This window comes from the organism of the source record quoted next, unplaced genomic scaffold (assembly GCF_019419815.1).
Source record: "Pyrus x bretschneideri cultivar Hongxiangsu unplaced genomic scaffold, Pyrus_bretschneideri_v1 Contig24, whole genome shotgun sequence".
NCBI lineage: Eukaryota > Viridiplantae > Streptophyta > Magnoliopsida > Rosales > Rosaceae > Pyrus > Pyrus x bretschneideri.
The window spans coordinates 5135641-5159245 of record NW_025999546.1 but is presented as its reverse complement, the minus strand read 5'-3'; the positions used below and the strand labels follow the sequence as shown (position 1 = coordinate 5159245).

The 23605-nt window shown below is 38.9% G+C and overlaps 2 protein-coding genes and 1 long non-coding RNA gene across 3 annotated transcripts; all 3 read right to left on the bottom strand.

The window, feature by feature from the left end:
- Positions 1 to 5104: 5104 nt before the first annotated feature.
- Positions 5105 to 7975, bottom strand: LOC125478265. Its single transcript, XR_007259113.1, has 2 exons — positions 7759 to 7975; positions 5105 to 7583 (listed from the first exon to the last, which is right to left on the bottom strand). It is a non-coding gene; the product is annotated as an uncharacterized LOC125478265 (long non-coding RNA).
- A 1215-nt stretch (positions 7976 to 9190) lies between these two features.
- On the bottom strand, positions 9191 to 11925 carry LOC103957581 (probable glycosyltransferase STELLO1). The gene is made up of 3 exons (XM_009369759.3): positions 10241 to 11925; positions 9982 to 10108; positions 9191 to 9904 (listed from the first exon to the last, which is right to left on the bottom strand). The coding sequence occupies exons 1-3, from the start codon at positions 11923 to 11925 to the stop codon at positions 9431 to 9433; spliced, it is 2286 nt and encodes a 761-aa protein (XP_009368034.2). The 3' UTR covers positions 9191 to 9430.
- Positions 11926 to 13524: 1599 nt separating this feature from the next.
- LOC103957582 (polyamine oxidase 1) lies at positions 13525 to 20989 on the bottom strand. Its single transcript, XM_048586465.1, has 10 exons — positions 20874 to 20989; positions 20524 to 20773; positions 20023 to 20157; positions 19701 to 19762; positions 19446 to 19600; positions 17531 to 17674; positions 16257 to 16406; positions 15050 to 15304; positions 14277 to 14358; positions 13525 to 14177 (listed from the first exon to the last, which is right to left on the bottom strand). The coding sequence occupies exons 1-10, from the start codon at positions 20923 to 20925 to the stop codon at positions 13960 to 13962; spliced, it is 1503 nt and encodes a 500-aa protein (XP_048442422.1). The 5' UTR covers positions 20926 to 20989; the 3' UTR covers positions 13525 to 13959.
- Between the last annotated feature and the right edge of the window lie 2616 nt (positions 20990 to 23605).

Here is a 23605-nt window from a genome sequence, read left to right as displayed (position 1 = left end):
TGGATGGAGTTAAAACTCAAAAGGCCGGAGATGATTTTCAGGAATGAGCAACCTTCGAAGTGTGCATGTTAGAGGTGATCAATACCTCTATAAAAACGAAGAGGCGCTTGCTCAGAAATCGAAGGGCCGCTTGTTCAAAAAATGAAGAGACATTGCTCTGCAAATCTCAAAAGCTGGATTTTCCGGCGTAAGTTAGGCGACGCTTTCTCGGCTTTCCAGAAAACGCGTTCAACTTTGTCAAAAGATCTCCGACAAAGTTGAAAACACGTGGAGGCTGGCGACGCTTTCGCGGCTTTTCAGAGCACGGGTGCCACTTTGTCAAAAGATCACGTGGAGGTCATCATCGCAGCTACACATCTTTAGCTGACGAGCGCAAAGTTCGGCGACGCTTTCTCTGCTTTTCAGAAAAAGCGTGCCACTTTGTCAAAAGAGACGCTCGTTCAGAAATCGAAGAGGCGTCGTTCAGAAATCAAAGAGGCGTATTCAAAGATCGAAGAGTCGTCACTATTTCAAAAAGCCGAATTTACGGGATCAAAACGTTTGTCGACAAGGGTAAAAGAACAGTACCACCACTTGCTATTGGGAAATCCCTATATATGTCGACCTTCATCTTTTATGGCAAGGCAGACCTGCGAAAAAAAAAAATGCCCCACTCTTCCTCACCTCCGAGAGTACACTCCCAGCAAAACATCTCAAAATACTCAATTTTTTCCTCTTCCCCAAAGATGATACCAGATGCCTGGAGTACAGATGACCTAGGAGGAAACGGTAGATGGAAGCATGTGCTGATTCATTCACCGCTTCTTCAAAAGCAAAAGTATCTCATATCATCAAGGGCGAAAGCAAAGGTATCTCATATCATGTTTTTTCCCTGTCCTTTTCTTTGTCCTTGCTCTTACATGCAGGAGAAGGGGAAATAGAGTTATCAGTCGGAACCTGAAATCAAACTTCCGACCTGGAACTGATTGCCTAGAACCTTTGCCTGGTTGCTTACCTTGCATTGCTCTCGAGTACTCATCGTCGCGGAGAAGTAATGTTTTGAAGCACCATTTAAATGCAAAGGTTGCATTTCAACTCCTGCATCAGGAACAAATAGTACAAGAGAAGATGCTAAACCTGCATAAGGAAATACCACTTCTGCAAAGGGGAGCAAGTAAGGCAAGTGAAAATGATGCATTGAAGCATGTGGAGACAAGCTACAACTGCATATGCTGAGCTATCCTCTAACCCTCTTCAATACGAATTGGAGAGATTGAACAAAGAAACAGAAAAAAAGGAGTAAGCTCAGACCTTCGGGGAAGACCAAAAGAATCCTGCTGCCCAGTTCAAGAGGAGCACAAAGGAAAATCAACGAGTGGAGGAGACCAAAAGAACCCTGCACCCAGTTCAAGAGTAGCACAAAGGAAAATCAACGATAGGGGGAGACCAAAAGAATCCTCCAGCCCAGTTCAAGATCAAGCCTCGATGGCCCTTGAAGAAATCACAAGTCCGATTCAAAATCAAGTGTTCACCACCCTTGAATCAAATTCAACTCCAGATCAAAGGAGTAAGTTCAAACCTTCGGAGGAGACCAAAAGAGTCCTCCAGCTCAGTTCAAGAGTAAGCCTGCGGAAAATCAACAATTGGAGGAAACCGGAAAATCTTCCAGTCGAACTCAAGATCAAGCCTCGATGGCCCTTGAAGAAATTTCCAGCCCAATTCAAGATCAAGCCTCGACGGCCCTTGGGTTGACATTTACATTAAGGGACTTCAAAACGCATCTTCTACACGTGACAAGCACATGTCTACGACGCGCCTTGAAGTGGGGGCATTTGTAGACATCAAAATTTCGGTGAAATGAATGTTGACCAATAATTAAAATTTCAACGCTCACGTATCACATAAATTTTACATGTAGCGTGTGACTCAACGAAAAATCGAAATAAATTGGAAAAGTCATCAAATAGGACACGTGTCAATACCTGGCAGAAATGATTTATTTCATCTGATTATTTAAATCCAAAAAATCAAGTTTTGGAATTCTATAAATAGGAGGCCAAAGGCATTCATTTGAAGGGGAGAAAGAAGGAAGGAAGGAAGAAAGGAAGGGAAATTGATATCACACCAAAACCTTCAAGCTTCGGAACTCTAAAGCTCTCAAGCAAATCCCGAAGGATCAAGAAAGCACTCTTCGTTCTTCGTCAAATCAACCTTCAAGATCAAGCCCCAACGGCCATTGAAGAACTTCCACCAACTCAAGATCAAGCCCCGACGGCCCTTGAGGAAAGTGTTCATCGTTCATCATCCACCTTCAAGATCAAGCCCCGACGGCCCTTGAAGAACTTCCACCAACTCAAGATCAAGCCCCGACGGCCCTTGAGGAAAGTGTTCATCGTTCATCATCCGTTCAATTCAAGATTAAGCCCAAAAGCCCTTGAAGATCCGCTCATCCACCAACCTTCAAGATCAAGCCCCAACGGCCCTTGAAGAACTTCCACCTTCAAGATCAAGCCCCGACGGCCCTTGAAGAACTTCCACCAACTCAAGATCAAGCCCCGACGGCCCTTGAGGAAAGTGTTCATCGTTCATCATCCGTTCAATTCAAGATCAAGCCCAAAAGCCCTTGAAGATCCGCTCATCCACCAACCTTCAAGATCAAGCCCAAAAGCCCTTGAAGATCCGCTCATCCACCAACCTTCAAGATCAAGCCCCAACGGCCCTTGAAGAACTTCCACTAACTCAAGATCAAGCCCCGACGGCCCCTTGAAGAAAGTGTTCATCATTCATCATCCGTTCATCCTAAGATCAAGCCCCAACGGCCCTTTGGATCAACAACCTTAACAAACTCATACACCCATTCTTCAAGATCAGGCCCAACGCCCCTTGAAGATCCATTCATCAACTGTTCATCCTTAGATCAAGCCCCGACGGCCCTTTGGATCAACAATTCATCCACAAACCTACACCCTACGAAGATAGAATCAGAGGACCAAATTACAAGGAGATTGTAACCCCAAAATCATTAATACAAAATATATATTTTGTACACGTATTCTTGTCGCTTGTTTCAGGAATTTCTTGTGTTTACACACACTAGGAGATCTATGATGGAGGTGGTCCACAACCACGCCAACAATGGCAGCCCAGGATTGAGTTCCCTAAGTTCACTCCCGGAGATGATCCACTCGCCCAGATTTACAAGGCGGAACAGTTCTTCGATTACTACACTACAGATGATCATCAGAAGGTGACGACCGTCTCTTTCCATCTGGAGGGGGAGACGTTGCATTGGTTCCGTTGGATGAACTATCTTCAGATCACACCGCACTTGGGAGGAGTTTACTAAAGCATTTTGCACCGAATTTGGTCCTCTGAGTTTGAGGATTGTGAAAAATCTCTATTCAAACTTTGCCAAACTGGTAATCTCAAAGACTAAATTTCTGAGTTTCATCGATTGGCAAACCGTACTAGTGATGTTGTCCCAATACTGCTTAAGAGTTGTTTCTTAGGCGGTTTAAGAAAGGAATTGCAATTTGATGTGAAGAATTTAAGGCCTGCAAATGTGCATGAGGCAATTACGTTTGCAGTGCAACTCGACACTAAGCTCTCTGAGCTCAGACTTGGTCCTCAACGCCCTACATCACAAATTAAACCTTAGGCAGTTGTTCCCTTTTTTCCCACTTCCTCTGACAACAGATTTGGTAATTTACTTGTGAATAAGCTTAGCCCCAAAGAAATTGCTAAGAAACAAGAACTTGGGGAGTGCTTGTTTTGTGTGGAAAAGTGGACTAAGGGTCACAAATGTGGTTAGAAACAACTGTTGATGCTGGATTTCGTTGAACATGAGGAAGGAATTTGAGGATATCCCTTCTGAATTGCAACCTAGCTTAGCAAGTGTGCGTTCTATGGCACCAATTTACCACATAAATCTCAGACTATGAAAGTGGAAGGTTTAGTTTGGAAACATTCTGTGAGAATTTTGTTGGATTCTAGAAGCACTTATAGCTTCATTGACTTTAGACTAAGCACATGGGTTGGCCCTTGCAGCCTACTCAACCTTTCAACCAATGAGGGAAACGTGCATAGTCAGGGCTGTCTTAAGGTTGCATCACTTGTTCTTGGAGGTTATCAGTGTACACATGACTTATATGCTTTACCTTTGGGAGGCTATGGCTTAGTTTTGGGGGTTGATTGGTTATCTACTATTAGTCATGTCCTATGGGATTTCCACCTTTTAACCATGGGATTCCAGAAGCACCATGCCACTTATAAGCTTTCTCACAAGCCCGCCACTCCTCCCTCTCTACACGAAGTCTCTCTGCAGCATTTGGACAAGGCATTTCACACTTCAAACTTAGGCCTATTTCTTTATTCTATGGACATAGACAAGTTGGAAGCCTCTAAGCTTGATCTAACTCAACACCAAGAATTGCATACATTATTAAGGAACTTTGAGGAGTTATTTGTGCTCCCTACTACATTCCACCCCACCCCCCCCCCCCAAGAGAGAACTCATGACCATCGCATCCCTTTGCTTCCTGATTCAAAACCCCCAAGCATTTGGCCCTACCACTAGGGCCCAATGCAAAAAAAAGAAATTGAGAAAGCAGTTAATGAGTTGTTGTAATCAGGGTTCATTCGCCCTAGTTATAGCCCTTTCTCTTTCTAAGTGCTATTGGTTAGAAGGAGGGTACTTGGCGTCTTTGCATGGATTACAAGGAGTTCAATTCCATCACAATTAAGGATATGTTTCCTATACCCTTGATTGATGATTTATTGGATAAGTTGTGTGGTGCTCAATTTTTCTTAAAACTCAGACTTAAGGTCCAATTACCATCAAATCAGGACTGCATCCTGTTGACATTGCTAAAACTGCGTTTCGCATTCATGAGGGGCATTATGGATTTTTGGTCATGCCTTTGGGGCTCACCAATGCACCTGCCACATTTCAAAACCTCATGAATGATATATTTAAGCCTCATATTAAACACTTTATCTTGGTGTTCTTTGATGATATCCTCGTTTATAGCAAATTTTGGGAGGATCATCTAGCTCATTTGAGCATTGCCTTTTAGATTTTGAAGACTCATCACTTGTTTCTCAAGAAACAAAAGTGTTTCTTTGGTCAGAGTAAAGTCAAGTACCTTGGTCACATTGTTTCTCGAGAGGGGGTAGCTACAAACCCTTCTAAATTGCAGGCCATTGCTGATTGGCCGACTTCAACTAATGTGAAAAGCTTAAGAGGATTTCCGGGACTAATGGGTTATTACAAGAAATTCATTCCTGGCTATGGCAAGATATGCCAACCCCTTTATCAATTAACCAAGAAAGAAGGTTTTCTTTGGTCTTCAAGTGCTCAGGATGCCTTCACTCACTTGAAATAGGTCATGACTTCCCCACAGGTTCTAGCCTTGTCAAATTTCTCAATTCCTTTTGAGATTGAATGTGATGCCTCAGGGAAAGGAATCGGTGCAGTTTTGCAGCAACAAGGCCGACCAATTGCCTTCTATAGCCAAACATTAGGACCTTGAAATCAATCCTTAACTACATACGAGCGATAACTTATTGCAATTGTACATGCAGTTAAAAAGTGGCACAACTATTTACAGGGCCGACACTTTATTCGAGCATATCTTCACAGCCTAAAGTATCTTCTCATTAATACTCACACTCCATTTCAGCAAAAATGGGCGACTATTATGAAATACATTATAAAACTAGAAATGACAATGTAGCTGCTGATGCTCTCTCTCTCTAATTGCTGGAGCTACTCCCTTAACTGAGGAAGCTTTGTCTCAGGATGATCACAAGTGGCAATGTAAGGCCATCTCAAATCCTTATGGGGGTAGCCACCTTGTGACTTTATTTCTGCTTACAAGAGTCATATAAAATTAAGCACAAATCAAATATTTTTTTAATCTATCGTTGTTCTCAGGAGGGCACTAATTATGGTAGTATCGTTGTTCAAAATCTGTAAGTACACTTATTGTATTATTGGTGTAAAATTATTGTATTTGAACATAACTATTTTGCATTAATGTTGTTCCTTGTTAGCTCTGTTTTATCTTATATTTTGAATATAGGATACCTACTGAATTGCCAATGGTTTCTGGCTACATGGTTGTTGTATTGGTCGAGGTTATGTTCTCCACATGATAGTGTTGAATGAAGTGGGTTATGTTCAGCAGCTAGATGGCCTATTTATGATGCTCATGTATTTTCTAATGTTGAAAGTATTTGTAAAGAATTGTCTAAATTGAAGTGTTGTGTGGTTGACAAGTCAAAATTGGATGGGAATGGTCACGAAATTGCATCAGAGGACATAAGAGATAGATTTGGAGTACTTCTTTGTCGAGTTGCCCACGTTGAGCATTCTTGATTCACTTATTTTGGATAAGGAATCAATAACCTTTGATAGGTGGCTTCTGCACTCTTGTTTGTTTTCCCTTCATTTGTCTCTTCTTCTTGTTTTGAATATTCATTTGATTAAGTTTACGCCTACTTACTAGGTTACATTATAGTATTTGATCATTAAACTGTGATTTAGCCTAGTTACTGATATCAGATTCTTTACTCAACATTGGCTTCTTACTGATTATAATTTTGTATATAATTTTAATTTTCGTTTGCCATTACGAGTATAATTGGAATTTTCACTTGTAAATTTTCTCAAATACACAAATCGAAGGACTACTACCAGGCTTGAGGAGATCACTACTCTAAATCCTTTCACCTCACGATCTTTCTTATACTCTGATGATTGAGGTATTGCTGCATCGGGAAATATATTCATGTGATTTTGCTTTACGTTATAAATTGACTCTTTTTTCATTCGTGAATATATTTTCTAATTAGAGTTAGCAATCCAGAGACGAATGGAAAAAAGTCAATTTATAACGTAAAGCAAAATCACATGAATATATTTTTCGAATGCAACAACACCTCAATCGTCAGAGTATAAGAAAGATCTTGAGGTGAAAGGACCTAGAGTAATGATCTCCTCAAGCTTGGTAGTAGTCCTCCAATCTGCGTATTTGAGAAAATTTACAGATGCACAAGTGAAAATTCCAATTATACTCGTAATGACAAATGAAAATTAAAATTAGATAGAAAATTATAATCACTAAGAAGCCAATACTGAGTGAAGAATCTGATATCAGCAACCATCACAATTTATTGATCAAATACTATAATGTAACCTAGTAACTAAGCATAAACTTAATCAAATGAAAGGAAAATAAATGAGAGTGCAGAAGTCACCTATCAAAGTTTATTGATTCCTCATCCAAAATAAGTGAATCAAGAAAGCTCAACGTGGGCAATTCGACAAAGACGTCCCCCAAATCTCTTATGTCCTCTGATGCAATGCCATAACCATTCCCATCCAATTTTGACTTGTCAATCACACAACACTTCTTCAATTGAAACAAGCGTTTACAAAAACTTTCAACATTAGAAAAATCATCAGCATCAGAAGTGGGATCAAATAGGCCATCTAGCTGCTAAACACAACCCACATCATTCAACGCCATCATGTGGAGAACATAACCCCGGCCAACAGAACAGCCGCGTAGCCAGAAACCATTGTCAATTCAACAGGTATCCTATATTCAAAATATAAGATAAATACAATTATTTTTACACAAATAATACAATAAGTAAACACTTACAGATTTTGAACAACGATACTGCCATAATCAGTGCCCTCCAGAGAACAACGATAGATTAGAAAAATATGTGATTTATGCTTAATTTCAATGAAAGGAACAACTTTCATACCTGGGCCGAAGTCCAATTCGGCCGAGAAGTGGTCTGAAAACCATCACGAACCGTTGGAACCCTAGAAATGGGTGGTTGTCGATCCGTCTCCTCCGATGCTTTGCCGCCCCCAAACTTGTTTGGGGTTTGTTCCTGTCCTGAAGGGAAGTCGAACCACGGTGGTGGTCGACGGTGTTGTTCGCCGGAGACTGAGAACTCGCCAGAGAGACAAGCACAGTGGCTGCTACTGTGCAGCGCGAGGGAGAGGTAAATGAGGGATTTTGTCCATGGTTTCTGGTTCACAGGGCTCCCAATGTCATGAGAATGCAGTCCTTGTGGTTGTTGGTTGTGCGTACGTGTGCTCGAAGTGAAAGAGAGAGTGAAGAGAGATATGAGAGGGAGAGGAGAGTTGTGAGTGAGAGATGAGAGGTGGGTGTCCCTTTTGTATGAGTATAAGTGGAGATATTGTGTGCTTTCTTAATAGAAATTGCATCCTAAAGCAATGCAAGATGCATGAACATAAAAAATGAATTATATATTAATTTCAAAAGTTTTCCCGAAAATGAAGAAAGAAAAAGGCAGACACCCGGGGGGGGGGGGTTCGGCCTCATTTGGCGCACAAGCTAAAGTCATAAAAAAATAATATATATGATGAAGAAAAATATCCTTGACATTCAGTGCTTCGTAGAATCTATGTTGTAACTCTAAATTTAGTTTTGCTTGCGCTTACGCGTTTGTAATGTTGATTACTACAAGGATTCGGTAAAATAATTTTTCATACGTCTCGTTATACAATGGTCAACGAAAGTCAACATCTTGCCTCTAGAGGCATTTTCGTCAAATTATTTTTAAAAATTAATAAAATCGTAAAATTAGGAACGGATTGTTACATTTGGAGTACTAATATAATTCCCAAACGAAAAATGAATAGTTTGTTGGGATTAAACATTGAGGGATTTTGTGAGTTCTATTTACCAACTGAACTAATCGATAATTTCACTTAACCCACTTTTGGTAATTGCAAAGAGACAAATAATATAACCATACATGTGTAAGTTGAATACTATGTTTCGTAGTATGGATGCAACTCCAATACGCTTGATGTATTAATTTGGATGTTTGTTATAGATACTTGAGTACACTGGTGAATATTGTCATACTCTGTTATTTTAATTTGAACTCAATTTCTTAATTACAACCGTATTCTTAATTGGATGGAAATGTCGAGAAATAAAAAACAATTTCTATCTACAAGTCTAACTCACACATAGCTTGCTTTTTTTTTTTAGGAGCAAATAAGAATAACAGGGCTTTAATTTTATAGTTAATACTGATTTATCCTGCATTTAGTGTCTAATCGCCATCATCAATAATTAGCAAAATAAAGGGGCAGAAAATTGGCATAAATCGATGAAGCGCCATAAACAACGAGAAAGAGGCTACACTGAACCGGTAATGTAACGATGCTTCTCATTCGATATATCCACAGCTCAAATACGAATTGTAAGACACGAGTTTACATCAATGACTGGAATCATACCGGCGAAAGAAAATTCTATATGTACATGAGAAAAAACGGAAACTAGAAAGAAATTAAAGCCTACTTGAACCAAATGATCCTTTGTTTCGATTACCAATCTCGTTTGAGACGCCTCATACAAAATGGGAGCGGTATAAAGTTTCCTACCGTAATTTAAAACAGCTCCATCAGTAGAGGGTCACCCGTCGCCATGGATCTTATAAGTTTCATGTAATCAGACTCGCTGGAAACGGTCCATGGATGGACAGCTGCGACTTGAGCAGAATAAATACTTGAAGAGTTGCTAGATGATGCGTCTGGCTTATAAATCATTGTATTGAGCACTGAGTCATAGTTATTAGGCGAATCCATTGCCATGAAAAACATGGGAACTGCTACCTTACTGTGGATTTCAAATTTTCCCACGAGACCTACAAGATCGATAAAGTCCCCAACAAATTGTCGTGGAATATAGAATACCTCGGAGCTGCACAAAACGAGACTCTGCTCCCTTGGCATGCTCTCCTTGTAGTTGACCTGTAAATGGACTGGCATAGTGCTGACAACTTTCTTTACCATATTTGCTTGTTTCGACAACCATTCCATGTCTTTACCATTGACTGAGGATGTAATCCAAGACTGAGGCACCTACAAGAGAGAGTGCATGAATGATCAGTCAGTGTTGGTTTAAAATTCAGGGTTTTGTAATCGGGAATTTGCACTACCTTGTTGGTAATCCACAGCTTAGCCTTGTCTGCTTGCAGTAGATTCCAGTAGTTGAGAACAGTATTGTCCTGGAGGAACAAGAATCCTTCTGCACTTGTAAACATGTTAAATATCTTGGGAAGATACCTACATACCATTTGCATAATTGTAAGGGCAGCATAATATACATTTAAAAAATGATGACAACAAAGAAACTCATGAATGTGTGTGGACGTTGGCAACGACAACAAAGAAACCATTGCATAACTAGTAACTTACTTGTATACTTGGTCCAATGTAGCTTGCTCCACACCGAATTTATCTTTAGAACTGCCCGAGAAAATCACCACGGTTTTAAATACCCTTCCATAGAGCAATCTCCACTTCAAGGCAGTTCGTTCCATAGGTCCGCTGACAAACAAGATCATAACAACATTGCCAAAAAACTTCCTCCACCGAATCAAATTCCCTATCTCATAATTCACCATCTCTGATTCCTTAACCCCAAGATGCACAGAAGGTAGTTTTCGAGGAATAAATTCCTTCCAGTTTGCATGGCCAATGATTGTTCTTGGCTTATCCAAATTCATGACCTTCTGCCTCGGCTGAATATACCCCACAGCAAGCAGATCTTGAAGCCAAGCTGCTGTGAACTTCACCTCCTTCTCGGTCCAAAACCCTTCTTTCGCCATCAAATAACTCAATTCCAAAATTTTATCAAACAACCTAATCTTACTAGATCTCCAAGTAACCAGGAACTTGATTAATCGACCCACATTTACGTGAAGATCCTTCTCTTCCGTAAATGGGTATGCTTCAATCTTATCATATCTATAAATAGTTGGAGGATAGACAACAACATGACCACCAATCTCCCACAATATTCTTTGTGCCCAATAACCCCTCAAAACATCAGAAGCCATTGTACTAACCGAAACCGGAAGCATCAAAGCCCAAAATGCATTAGAATGAAACAACGTATTAAAAGAATTCAATGGCACCATTATACCTTGAGGTAATGAAACTTTTGGAGCATGTTCATCAAACCTAATATCGAGCTCTTCTGAACCCGACCTTCTTGTGAAGTAAAAAACAGAATCCACATCGGGTAAGCCATTCGATATACCCTGCTGAATGTACTGCATTCCCCCAAATACTTCACTATAGTACCCTTCGTGCGCAACTTCACCTACATTTTCTAAAGGCAATCCTCTAGGCCAAATTGATCGTTGCCCGAAATGAATGTACGGATTCACAACAGTTCTATTGGGGTTTTCATTAGGATACTGTAAAATCCTCTCCTGCATTACATCCACATTTGACAATTTCAAATCAAAGTGCTTACCGAGATCACCATCCGCCACATCCCCGCGATCATCAGCATCGTATATCAATTTCGCGCCGTGCTGGATAGCGAAAAGGTACCCAACACTCTTCCGCACATAAGATTCATAAGGAAGGTAGTCCAAAACCCGAAACTCCAATTTCGCTTGGTCATCCATCGACAAGTAAATGACTCCCTTGAGGCTCCAATCCACGGGGGTCCTCGAATTCCCAATTGCAAGGACCTGCCAGCCCTTGACTCTGACCAGCTTTCGAAGTGACTCGGAAGGGTAATCCGAAACGGAGACCACAATCCATCGATCGGAGCTGAAAGAAGCGTAACCGGAGGACTTATCGGAGATGGGTCGGATTGAATCGAAGGTGAGAGTGGGGTATTGGAGGGGTTTGGGGACGTGGAGGTGGGATTTGAAGCAGAGGAAGGTGGAGGGGGAGTCGTTGGAGTTGTAGAGGAAGAAGAGGGTGGCGATGGTGAATGTTAGGAGTGACAAAGTGGCGATCTTGAAGAAATTGAAGGAGACCCAATTGGGGGAAATCAAGGTTTTGGGATGAGAAAAGTGAAGTGGTTGCTGGGTTTTGGAGGGTTTGGAGGTTTTTGAAGCTGGGCGGTCCTGGACCAACATTTCACTTGCATCCAAAAACCTCTCTTTCACTGTAATCTGTGGGATGATCAAAAGCTGCAAAAAGGGTTTAGTTTTTGTGATGATTGATGTAATCTGGTGGAAATTCAGAGGAGATGAGCCGAGTTGTTGTGACTGTGTTCAACCACCTGTACCGACACTGATTACACATGAATCTGCAGTCGTCAGCGGGAATACTTAATGTATTTTCGTTTCGGGGTAAGCCACCGACACAGTAAAGTAGGACAATGTGGCGGAGAATCTCCGGCATGGTCGCCAGAAATTCAAATTATTCAGGGAAGTAGGGAACTGAAATGTGGTTTGTACATAATTTATTGTCTCTTTTTTTTTCTTTTAACTCTGTAACTTTGATCGAAAGTTTGTACTAAGTTTTATTTGTCCATTGAGATTCATCAAGTTGCTAACTAGACTCGGTGCTTTTCCATTGGTAGAAGGCTGGTTTAGCAAGTCGTTTTAAATATATAAAAGCGTTTTTAGATAAAATATTTACAGGTTTCAAAAGTACTTGAAGTGTATTCGGTTAAAGCACTAGGTATGTAGTAGGCTAAGTCTTATAATAGGCTAGCAGTAATGTGGTTCAAGTTTAGCTTTGGCTAGAATTGAACCTAACATCTCACTTACACATGAAAAAGAATACTATTAGACTATAATACTAAAAGACATATTTTTACTAAGATTTGGTTCCAAAAATATTTTATTTAAAAGTGCTTTTAGTATGTTCGGTGGATAGATTAAGTCACAAAATGTGTCATTAACTATAAATTGGTATCGAATTCGTTATTTACGAGAGTTGTAGATCTCCAACTTACAAGGAGAGAAGCATACAACTAAATCATATCGTGGTGCTCAGAAACAATTAGATGGTTAATGCTAAAAGAAATTAGTTCTGACTAAAATTGCACAAAACTAATGACCATTGTGCAATTTTCTTATTTGGGATTTGTTTTTTTAATCTTACATAAAGATATATTTATATTTATGGATGAGAGAATAAATTAGTATTGAGCTTTCATTCGAGAGATTTAAATCTATGGTCTTTTATTTATAAGTGAATAGAAATATATTACCCGATTATATTAAAAGTGACGGATACTATTTTAACAATTGAAAAACTAACAGTATCAATTATTGGTGGAATTTTTTTAAGTGATCCTCCAATTGAATAATTACATGTGGTGTATTATCGTATATTAATAATTTGTATTAAAAACAATCATAAAAACTTCATATTGTGAATGTCCTATCAAAATAATTACTTGAAAAATCAGGCCAAGGAGAAGACTCAGACTTGGAGGCAGATTCTTTGCCCTCCCACTTCCCGTGCTCTTCTGTTTGTGTAGTCACGGTTAAGCCACGTCAACATTTTATATTACTATTCTTTTTTATCTTATTATCTCTATAAAAAAAATATAAAATATTGACATGACTTAACCATGACCACACAAAATAGGAGAGCACTGGAAGTGGAAGGGCAGAGAATCTGCCTCCCTCGTACTTGGGCTGGAATCATGGACTTCTCTAGACCCACAAAACAGTAGCCCACAAAAGAATTTCTCCAAAGGAAACCATTTGCTTTCATGATTTGATAGGAAGGAAAATTGATTAAATCTGAACAAAACAAATACAAATGCCAAGAAAAAAAGGGAAAGGTTGGTTCTTGTGAAACTAACATTCAGTACCATTACAACTAGAACCTGATTCCTACCTCCTTCTCTCCCTTCAGCTTCAGTAATTAATATTACATGTGTATTTTCCCATACCAATTCCGTTCCAAATCCAAAACCCTTTCACCTCCATTGATTATCCCCTACTTCCTATACCATATTATCCAAACAAACTATTACACAGACAGACTTACAACTTTCCCAGCTATGTCATCCCTCCCATCATTCTACATTGTAAACGGCATCGAAGATTATACAAGAGATCGTATTCAAACCCCTCTTCCGATCTTTCTCAACACTCAATTTTTTGTTTTCGGTCACAAATAAATGTTTTGTGTATAGTTCATTCCACCTAGTCATAACATAGCTCCGGGATGCCAACTTTGCCACTTAAATATGATTTTCTAGGGATATCGCATTTGAGACTCGATACAGCATCGTTTTGAGTCAAACTTAATGAACCGGTCAATGCAAGAAAGGGTTCTAACAAGAAAGTTTGGTTTTCACTCTCACTAGTCCTTTCCTTCTCCTTCTCCATTTCTTCCAACAACGCTTTACCAGTCTCAATACCTATTGATCATCAAGCAACATGATGCAAACAAGATGTCAGAAGTGGTGTTTATAATTGGAGGCCTACAATCTCCAGTAGAACCTTTGATTAATGCTCACCTGCAAGATGTCCGCCGTGGACATAGCCGCTAAATTTTTCACTTGTGTGTTCCCCGGTGAAGAAGATGCGGCCTACTGGGTTCTGGTTAGAACACAAAAGAAGAAAAATGTAATGTCAATTCGTTTCAAAGTTCTCTATTAAGCTTGAGCTTTTCCTATTCACAGATCAAGAAAAAAAATAGGAGATGGCAAATAACAAAAAAGGTATATGTTCTCCAGCTTTACTCGGAAAGCTTTTAAGGAACACAATCTTAGGCAAGCAATTCTTAGCGAAAATTTTGTCTCTTATTTTTCTTATACAAAATTGTCTTACTCCATGATGTGGGACACCACGTGACTAGACAATTGAGTCACACTGTGCAAAATATGCATGGGCTGGATCTGAAAGGCACATGTGGCAAACCATGTGCAACCATATCATAGAGTAAGAGCTTCTGTACAAATTTCACTCGAAGATAGACTTTGTGTAAGTTAAAAGTTTAGCATATTCCAACTCAGGCTTAAGAATCATACAAAAAGAAAAATATCTAAAGGCCGGTTTTTAACACGATGAGCTCTACCGGACGGATAAGTCATTCTCCTCAACACAAACCAACAGTACTACTATTCTCTAATTCCACTTTATAACTTAATTACCAAACAGAAAGGGGGCACCAAACATCGGTAATTTGAGAATCCTCTAAGAGTTAAACCAACAATCTTCTAAGCTAACAGAAGCATTAAGTGAAATTAATATATGGCGAAACGCAACATCTAAGGGAGAGAAGGCAAACCTTGATGTCATGAACAAAATGGTCATTAGAGACTAAAGGGTAGTTACTGTAGCTGCCTCGCTGGAATCTATTGTTCCACCAGCGAGGTACAAGTATATCAGTAGCTTCGGGAATGTTGGGCCCAAACATGTCCGTAAGAGCCCCCATGGCTTCTTTCAACGTCTCCTCATCAGACTGAGCTTCCACACGCTTTGATTCCTCATTCGTTAAGGTCACGACCAACATATTGGATCCTGGATAAGCATTCTCCATGTGCTGATGACATGGCAACGGATTAGCAGCCATTTAACAGATTTTATTTGTCATAATAATAGTTTAGAAAATATCCATATGTCGGTTAAAAAAGTCGTATAGTACATGAAAGAGACAATGACATCTAACAATGCCTCCATGATTGTGGTCCTTAAAGTATATGGTCTGTTTCCTAATAAAACCAAAGAAGATGATTTTAATAATACACACATTTGAGATTTGATTAAAGTATGCATTATACAAAATATGAAAGCAAATGAACGATGGTTGAGAGAGAGATCGAAGTGCAATCAACATTGCCAGTTCTAAAAGAGTGACAGAAATATCAATGCGTCATGAAATGAAGAACCATTCAAACTAATACTGGAAGAGACTCTAGTTTGTTAATCACAACAACAACAACAGGAATCAATCTTTGTTACCCGACTGTAAACGGAGATAGTTACAGCCTAGCCCTAACACACACGCAGCATACTAGACAAGACCGTGATCAAGTTTCAAAACCAACTACTGAGGTTATCTAAAATGGAAGGGGTGCGAACTTTACGGACTAACATTAAGAAATTTGTTCCCACCCATAATGGGGAAGCGGCAAGTTTCCTATCAACTCAAAGTAAAATGACAGCACGGTTGTATGCGCAGACAGCCAAAACATGATTATACATGGTAAAGGTTGTGTTCAAAAATCCTGTAAGTGTGCAACCATAAATTTTGTTGTTTTCCAATGGTTCATGAACCACAACACTGGACATGAACTTTTGAAATGTTGTCATTTTGTGATCCTTGGTGAGGACCATATATACACTAAATTAAATAAGTAATAGTGGCATGAAAATATGACAGGCCAGTTGGAAATCCAGTGCAGAACACAACATATGGAATCTATTCATATGCTGGAAATGAAAATCCATATATATGTTGGCTGGCGTCGAGAATGACAAATATTTAAACCAACCTGCCAAAATGTGTAGTAGCCTCTTCTGTCATGGGCATAGAGGAAGAACTCTTTTCCTGGTCCACAAGGCCAGAACTTATATGGGAACTTCAAAAAGATCTTCGTGTAAACTATCACATCGCATTTCGCTATAGCCTCTGTTTTCCACCTCTGTGTTATTTAATTCATCAAAGTTAGTATTATTTCAGGCGAAGTAAACTAACAATATCAAAATGAGACTTTGACTGAGATGCGCCTTCAGTCATAGGGTTACAACCAATTAATCATGAACAACTATCCACCAGTTTCATTAAGTTAAAACTAGGCAAAATATATTGCAAACAGTTACAACCTTCACAACCATCAACAATAAGTAAATCCAATCAAAACTCGAAGATTTATCTACCTTGTCTTGTTTTTGTATCACCAATCACTGCCACTTCACTATTGTTAGTCTTTAACAGTTTACAGTTATGAATTTGTGCACTACCTAATGTAGTACGGCAAATGCAACGATCTTACTTGGCACTTTTTTTCCTTGATTATTTAATGCCGCTATTAGTAAAGGAGATCTAAAAGATTATCCATGGCCATAAGAAACCAAGGCATTGTACAATCAATCATCTCATTTGTTTATGTATAAGAAGGGCAGTAATCACTAGTTTGAAATACCGATCCGCATTCAACGCCTGCCAGTGAAAGAAGCAGTAAGGCACAGCCCACATTAGTTAACCTATTTGGAAGCCAATGGGTTATAATTCTATGGATCCTAAATCCATGGTATTGGCAATTTGGCATATAAAAAACACAGCATGCTAATCTTTCTCATGCGTCATCAACCAGTGAAACTTATTTAATGAGCCCAGCTATCCATAATTTCTGACTTCTTCAACTAAATTGCATTTAATAATGTGGACCACACCTCAGAAACCAAGTAAACAAATAGCAAATCCCATCTAAGGGGACCCATATCCTAGGGATGTAGCCCTTCAGCTCCCACAGGGACCCATTTCCTAGGAACGTAGCCCTTCAGATCCCACTATAGTGCAAGTAAAATTCAAGACCAATAGCTAAGAGCCAAACCCACATATTATGTTTGTACGATTTGTGGTGGCAATTGGCAGCGAGCCTAGTAACACCAACATATGCAAGGGAGCGGCCAGCACGATGTTACGTGAGCAAATTAAATCATATAAGAGCTTGATAAGCTTGATATAGCCACATAAAAGAACGGAAAATATGGCAAAAATACGAATTAACTCATTGAAATGATATAAACATGAGAAAAGACGTACGGGTAAGGGTGGATTGAAGGCAATGAGGTCGCTCTGGAGAACACCAATGCTAACTGACAAAATCATGTAATTTGCTTGGAAGATGCAACCATCTTCCGTCATTACCGTAACGCCGTTTCTCGAGTGCTGCAACTCCCGAACAACCTGCCCCAAATCAAGCAGGGAATCATCTTGTCATATATGGATTAACAGTAAAACAAATATTTGACCATAAATATTTACATGTGAAGTTCCCAAGGCAACCACCCCATAAGATCCTGCACAGTCAAGCTAAGGAAAACTGTGCAATCTAAATTTCAGAGATGAAAGGAGAAAGATTTATTGAAGCAGAATCTGCTCAGAATTGACTATTGAGACCCATATGCCCATTTGAGTGTTCTAGAAGCCACAAGAAAACATGGAGAAATAACTTGCATCAAATGAGACGTATAGGTTTAATAATGTCACGTCATGTGCAAATTTATCTCAACTTTATATGATATTATTAAATCGACATGTTATAAGATGAAAACCCATGTTATATAAGTTACTCTGGGAAACATGGTAACAAAACTGTTTCTTTCAACAAAAATGGAGGTGAAGACAGCAGCCCAGGGACTGGAGAAAAAGTGACAATACTACCATTTTCGTGTTATTATTTGACCCGATATGACATTTCACCTCAACAGTTTAATGTTCTTGGGGCCTACAAGTTTACGTGAGTGGTAAAAGGGCTTTTAAAGGTCTCAAGGATCATGTCCCTTCCTATATGTACGAGTTAAATCAAAGGGAAAATGAAAGAAAAGGTGTTGAGTCCGATCTTTGGTATAAAATGAATGTCAAGAAGCCACAAAATTTTCATATATCAATTTCTTCACCTAAAATAGAAAAACCAGGACTGGATAATGGATATAGTCATAGAGAATAAAATTGACAGAAAAAAAGAGGTCTAAGTTTCATGGGTTGGATAATTAAAAAAATAGAAAAATATCTTCTCATGGGAAAAATAAAATAAAATTATACTAACTCGTGTAAATACAGTAACTGGTTATAAAATAAAATTATACTAACTGGTTATAAAATAAAATATATAACCAGTAACAAAAAGAAAAAAGATCCAATATGACAAAATGAGCGCTAAAAAAACAAAAAAATTAGTTGACCCTTGAAGAAAGAAGGGTGTATTTTACAATATAATAATGACAGTATTATATTAATATCACATAACAAAAGAAGAACGGCTTTCAGAAACGTCATTATCCAGACTCCAAAGCTTGGTCAATCTTCCTCAACAGCAAAAGCAAAACGGGTGAATTTTTACTGGCAGTGTTAATGCTAAGCACAATTTATTATAGTTTAATAAATTTAAAATTTAAGATTTGTGTATAATTACATATATTTTAAATTTTAAAATAAACTAGTAATAATAAATAGGAAGTAAGTATTACTATCATACTTGAGGATGTTGAGTAAAAATATTTCGAGAAAAACTGCGCTTACATACCAACAAAACAGAATTTCACAGTTTTCTCCTCCAACTTTTGTATTATTATTTGTATTTTTTCTCAAATATATCCCTTTTGTTTTCATCCTATGATTGGGAAAAGAAAGCCAATTTTATAAAAGCTTTACAACACAAGCTTGTAACAAAAACAAAAGCAGTAACTAAGTCTTATTTTAATAAATAAAGTGTATAAATTTTAGAATCCAACTGTGTTCGGTTTTGCTCTGTTACAACACAAGCTTGTAACTGAGCAAAGATTATTAGAAAATTATTATTGTTCCATGATGAGATTAAAATAAGCACACCTCAACCTCTGGATGATAATCTTACTTCTAAGCAAATTTGCACCGCTTCTCGAAATGATTGGGCTAAGCAACTAAATAAAACTAAATATGCTAAAAATTCGAAAACGAGAAGATCCGATTCTGGTACCTTATTGAACTTGAGACGACTGTCCAGCAGTTTACCCTCAGAGTTAAAAAGAAAATCTTCAGCCATTTTGTATAGCAAATGCTCATAACCTCGCTCATCCGCAACCAAAAACTCTCGTTCTCCATAATCCAAAAAGGTTGATATGGGCTCCACTTCTGTACCACAAAACAAAAACCCCCATTTCTCAAAGAGCAAAAAATGAAAATGAAAATTCCAAACAAACAATTGACCGCGGAATGAGCTGTGAAAACTGACCTGGCATCTCAAAATCGTGTAGGGTGAAATCAATGGCGAGCTCTATGGGCGTTTTCTGTGTACTGGACAACCACACCCAAGAACGAAAAAGAAAATCAAAACCCATATTCTGCCCATGTAAAATTTAAAGACTAAATTTTTAAATACTACAAAACAGAAGTACTAGAGAAACTAATTGTAGAGAATATTTACAAATTAAATGATTTGTCATTAATTAAAATAAACACGTTTTGTTATTTAATTTATAAAAATTTAATCTTTCTAATTTTAGTTTGAAAAGTTGAATTTATTATCCCAAAACGATAGAGACAGGAGATATTACGAGGGCGGTTCGGTGGCATTGGAGAAATCGCCGCCGTAGCCACAGTCGGCTTCAAGCTTCTTCAACTTCTGCACCGCCGACTCCACTTCCTTCTTGTACGTCTCTTCCACCAGTCCTCTAGGAAATATCTTCCCGCTGCAAAAATAAAAAACCAGTGAACTCAACGAGTTAGTAATACCCACGTCGCATTTTAGAAAAAAACACCCAACATAGCAGCTAAAAGTCCACGTGGGCGCTAGTTTACGCCGGTGTTGCCAAAACAAACAGTTCACCGCCGGCGCAGAATTGCAGAGAAAATTCTAAATTGCGGGGTATGACAAAATGCCGAAACAAATTAATTCCCCAACGGCTCAAAGTAGCAAACAACGCATAAAAATGACGTGCGGGGAACAAAACGTGTAAGCGCGAACACTGCGCACACGGCTCACGTTAACCACAAACCGGCAGGAACAAATTAGCTAAAGAATGAACAACGAGAAGAGAAACGGCGTCGTAACGGACCTGCGATCGTAGATGTTATAGCGAGCATTACTGTAATCGGAGAAGAAAGTGCGGAGATTCGACTTCCGGGCGAGGTCCAAGACCGGGTTCAACTCTCTGCCTCCGACTCCGACTATCCAACCGGCGCCAAGCTCCACCGGCACGCCGCCGAAATCTTGTTTTCGGATCCTACCGCCGATACGGTCGGAAGCTTCCAGAATCACCACGTCCTCCACGCCGTTCTCGATCAACACCTTCGCCACCGATAAACCTTTCAAAAGGAAGTAATTAAACGCAAGAAATTAAGACCGAAGAGAGAAATGAGAGTAAAATTAGGAATTGGACAGTCGACGGTGACGATTGGCTCTCACCGGAGACTCCGGCGCCGACGATGATGACGGAGGAGCAAGACGGGGAATTCATGAATAGAGAGAAAATAGAGGGAGAATCGAGAGAGAGAGAGAGGGAGGGAGGGGGGGGGATAGCGGGGGGTGTTGGAGGGGGGAGGGGGGCGGTGCTGTGTGTATCGTTTGGCTACAGAAGCAGAAATAGCGGGAGTTGGTTTATATAGTTTTTTCTTTTTCTCTCGTTCTGGGTTCGATGTTCAGGAAAGTGAGGAAGATTTTTTTTTTACACTCTCTCCTCTAGTTTGACGAATTGGCGCGTGGACGTGGCAAAGGGGAGATTTTGTGTGCTAGTATTTAAAAATACCGGAAAGAATCCTTCCCGAATCCTTAAGACCTAATCATCCTCATCTTATGTTTTTGAAATTTGATCAAACGGCTAAAAATACGGACACACTTTAAAAGTTAAAATAACTTTAGCCGTTAGATCAAATTTCAAGGATCATGATTATTTGATGAGGAGGATTATGTGGAAGGGATCCAGAAGGGATCCCTTTCCAAAAATATCAGTATACGCAAAAATATCGAACTGTAAATTTGTGAAAATATCAATAGATATATTAAAATCATTGTTTTCGATGGAAATGATGAAAATTTGAAACTTTGAAAATGTACTTTAGACGAAATATAAGAGTTTTTCCAATATTTAATTTATATTTAAGAAATATCAACAAAATCGGTAGATTTTAGCCGAAATTTAAGAGTTTCTCTGATATGCCCCTTCCCTACCTTTATCTGATTTGTTCCTGTATTTTCACAGAAATACCATATGAAAGAAATTTCAAAGACACCTTATGGGATATCTCCCACGTCGTCACTCGTGATCCATGTGTGTGGAGGTCTCAAATTGAAAGGGCTACCATCAAACATTTTCTAGTTTCAATGGTAAATGGTAGGGATGTTTCGGTATAGGATACCGAACCGAAACCTTGTCCCGATTTCCAAACCGAAATTTTCGGTTATCCCAATTTCAATACCGATCCCAAACCAAATTTTTGGGAATTTCGAAATAGTTTCTGAATTTCGGGACAAATCGGGAATCCCGAAATGATTTTTGGCTTTTGGGATTTTAGACTAAAATAAATTAAGTAACAAATCCAAAAGCAAAAAAAATTAGTTACAAGCCAAGGTTTTAATGTAAATGAAGTAACAAACCCAAAAGCAAAAAAATTAGTTACGAGCCAAAGTTTCAAAATACTTAAGTTACAAACTAAAAGCAAAAAAGCAAAGCTTAAAGTTTATGAAGATTGTTGGCCTCTTCGGCCCCTTGATCTTGTTGATGCTTGTGGTTGCTCTCTTCTTGTTAGTACTTGTACTCTTCCCCTTGATGTTGATGGTTGAGCCTTTCCCCTTAAAATGGGTGGTCGTGGACGTAGTGATTGATTTTGATGTTGTTGAACTTCAACTTGAGGTGCTCGAGGAGGTCGAGGTGGCATTTCATTGTCTTGTGTTGTATTCTCCTCACCTTCCAAATTAGCCGTGCCTAAAGCAATAAACCATAAATCATTTAGATTGAATTATAGTCTAATAGATAATAAATACTAAGAAAATAAAAGAGGAAATTAAATTGTTTACTTACTTCTTTCTAAGTGTTCAAGCTCCTTGTAGAAATAGAATTCATCAAGTGTAGGCTCCTTGTAGAAACAAAATTCATTTCCTCTGAACGAATCATTAGTACACACTAAAGCCTCAATCGTTTTAGGTGTTAAGGAAGCTCTAAAAGGATCAATAGCTCTCCCACCAAGACTAAAGGCATTCTCACTAGCAACAGTGCTACTGGGAAGGGCCAATACATCCTTAGCAACTTTACTAAGAGTTGGATATTAACCACAATTTCCTTTCCACCAATTCAAAAAATTGAAACCCTTACATGTTAGGCTTTGATGTGAATCATTGAAGTACATAGATCTTTGCTCCACATTTGAGGTAGCACTGCTACTAGTACTAGTACTACTAAGGACCACTCCCTCCTTATAAGCATTATACAACTTGGTTACATAGCCTTTAACACTTACCTTCTCCTCCTTTATTTTGTCCCATCGATAGCCGAGCTCTTCTAGATTTGTCTCCAACATTTCAAATTTGTACCTCGGGTCGAGTGCTTGGGCTACAAAGAGAATAGGATTCACCTTTTCAATGTCACCCCAATATTTGTCAAACTTGAGCTTCATAGAGGTAGCCACACTTTGCAAAATGGCATTAGAGGCATTTAAAATTTGTTCTTGTATCTCCACTTGCAAGGCAGTCACCGTGCTAAGTATTAAGTGTGATGTTAGAGTAAGGGTTGCACTCAATGTCAAGATGGCATCATAAAACTTTTTGAGAAAGTGAGCAAAACTCACCGACCTTTCCCAATCATCCACATCCGGATGACCCACCTGCTAGGCCTTTGTTGTCACCCCATCAACCTCTTTCGAGACCTTCTATTTAAAGTAAGCAATAAAAGAGTCACACTCAAAGGCCATCTTAGAGAACACTTCTTTAAACTTGAAAGCACTATTAAGCATTTCATACGTGGCATTCCACCTTGTGACAATATAAAAAAGGATACTTGACATCCTATCAAATCTCAACAAGACACAATATTCCCTAAAAGATTCTAACCTTGTCAGGGATGAGTGTATAAACTTCACACAATTTCTTATGGCATCAATCTCACAACTAAGCTCTGTCATTCCATCCTTAACTATCAAATTGAA

Coding starts and splice junctions, on each gene's coding strand:
- LOC103957581 (XM_009369759.3), bottom strand. CDS start 11,925: ATGTTGGTCCAGGACCGCCCAGCTTCAAAAACCTCCAAACCCTCCAAA. Junction 10,109..10,240: donor ACATTGGACCAAGTATACAA/GTAAGTTACTAG, acceptor AATGGTATGTAG/GTATCTTCCCAAGATATTTA. Junction 9,905..9,981: donor AGCTGTGGATTACCAACAAG/GTAGTGCAAATT, acceptor TCTCTCTTGTAG/GTGCCTCAGTCTTGGATTAC.
- LOC103957582 (XM_048586465.1), bottom strand. CDS start 20,925: ATGAATTCCCCGTCTTGCTCCTCCGTCATCATCGTCGGCGCCGGAGTC. Junction 20,774..20,873: donor CGTCGGCGCCGGAGTCTCCG/GTGAGAGCCAAT, acceptor TCCTTTTGAAAG/GTTTATCGGTGGCGAAGGTG. Junction 16,407..17,530: donor CCTTCAATCCACCCTTACCC/GTACGTCTTTTC, acceptor TAAATAACACAG/AGGTGGAAAACAGAGGCTAT.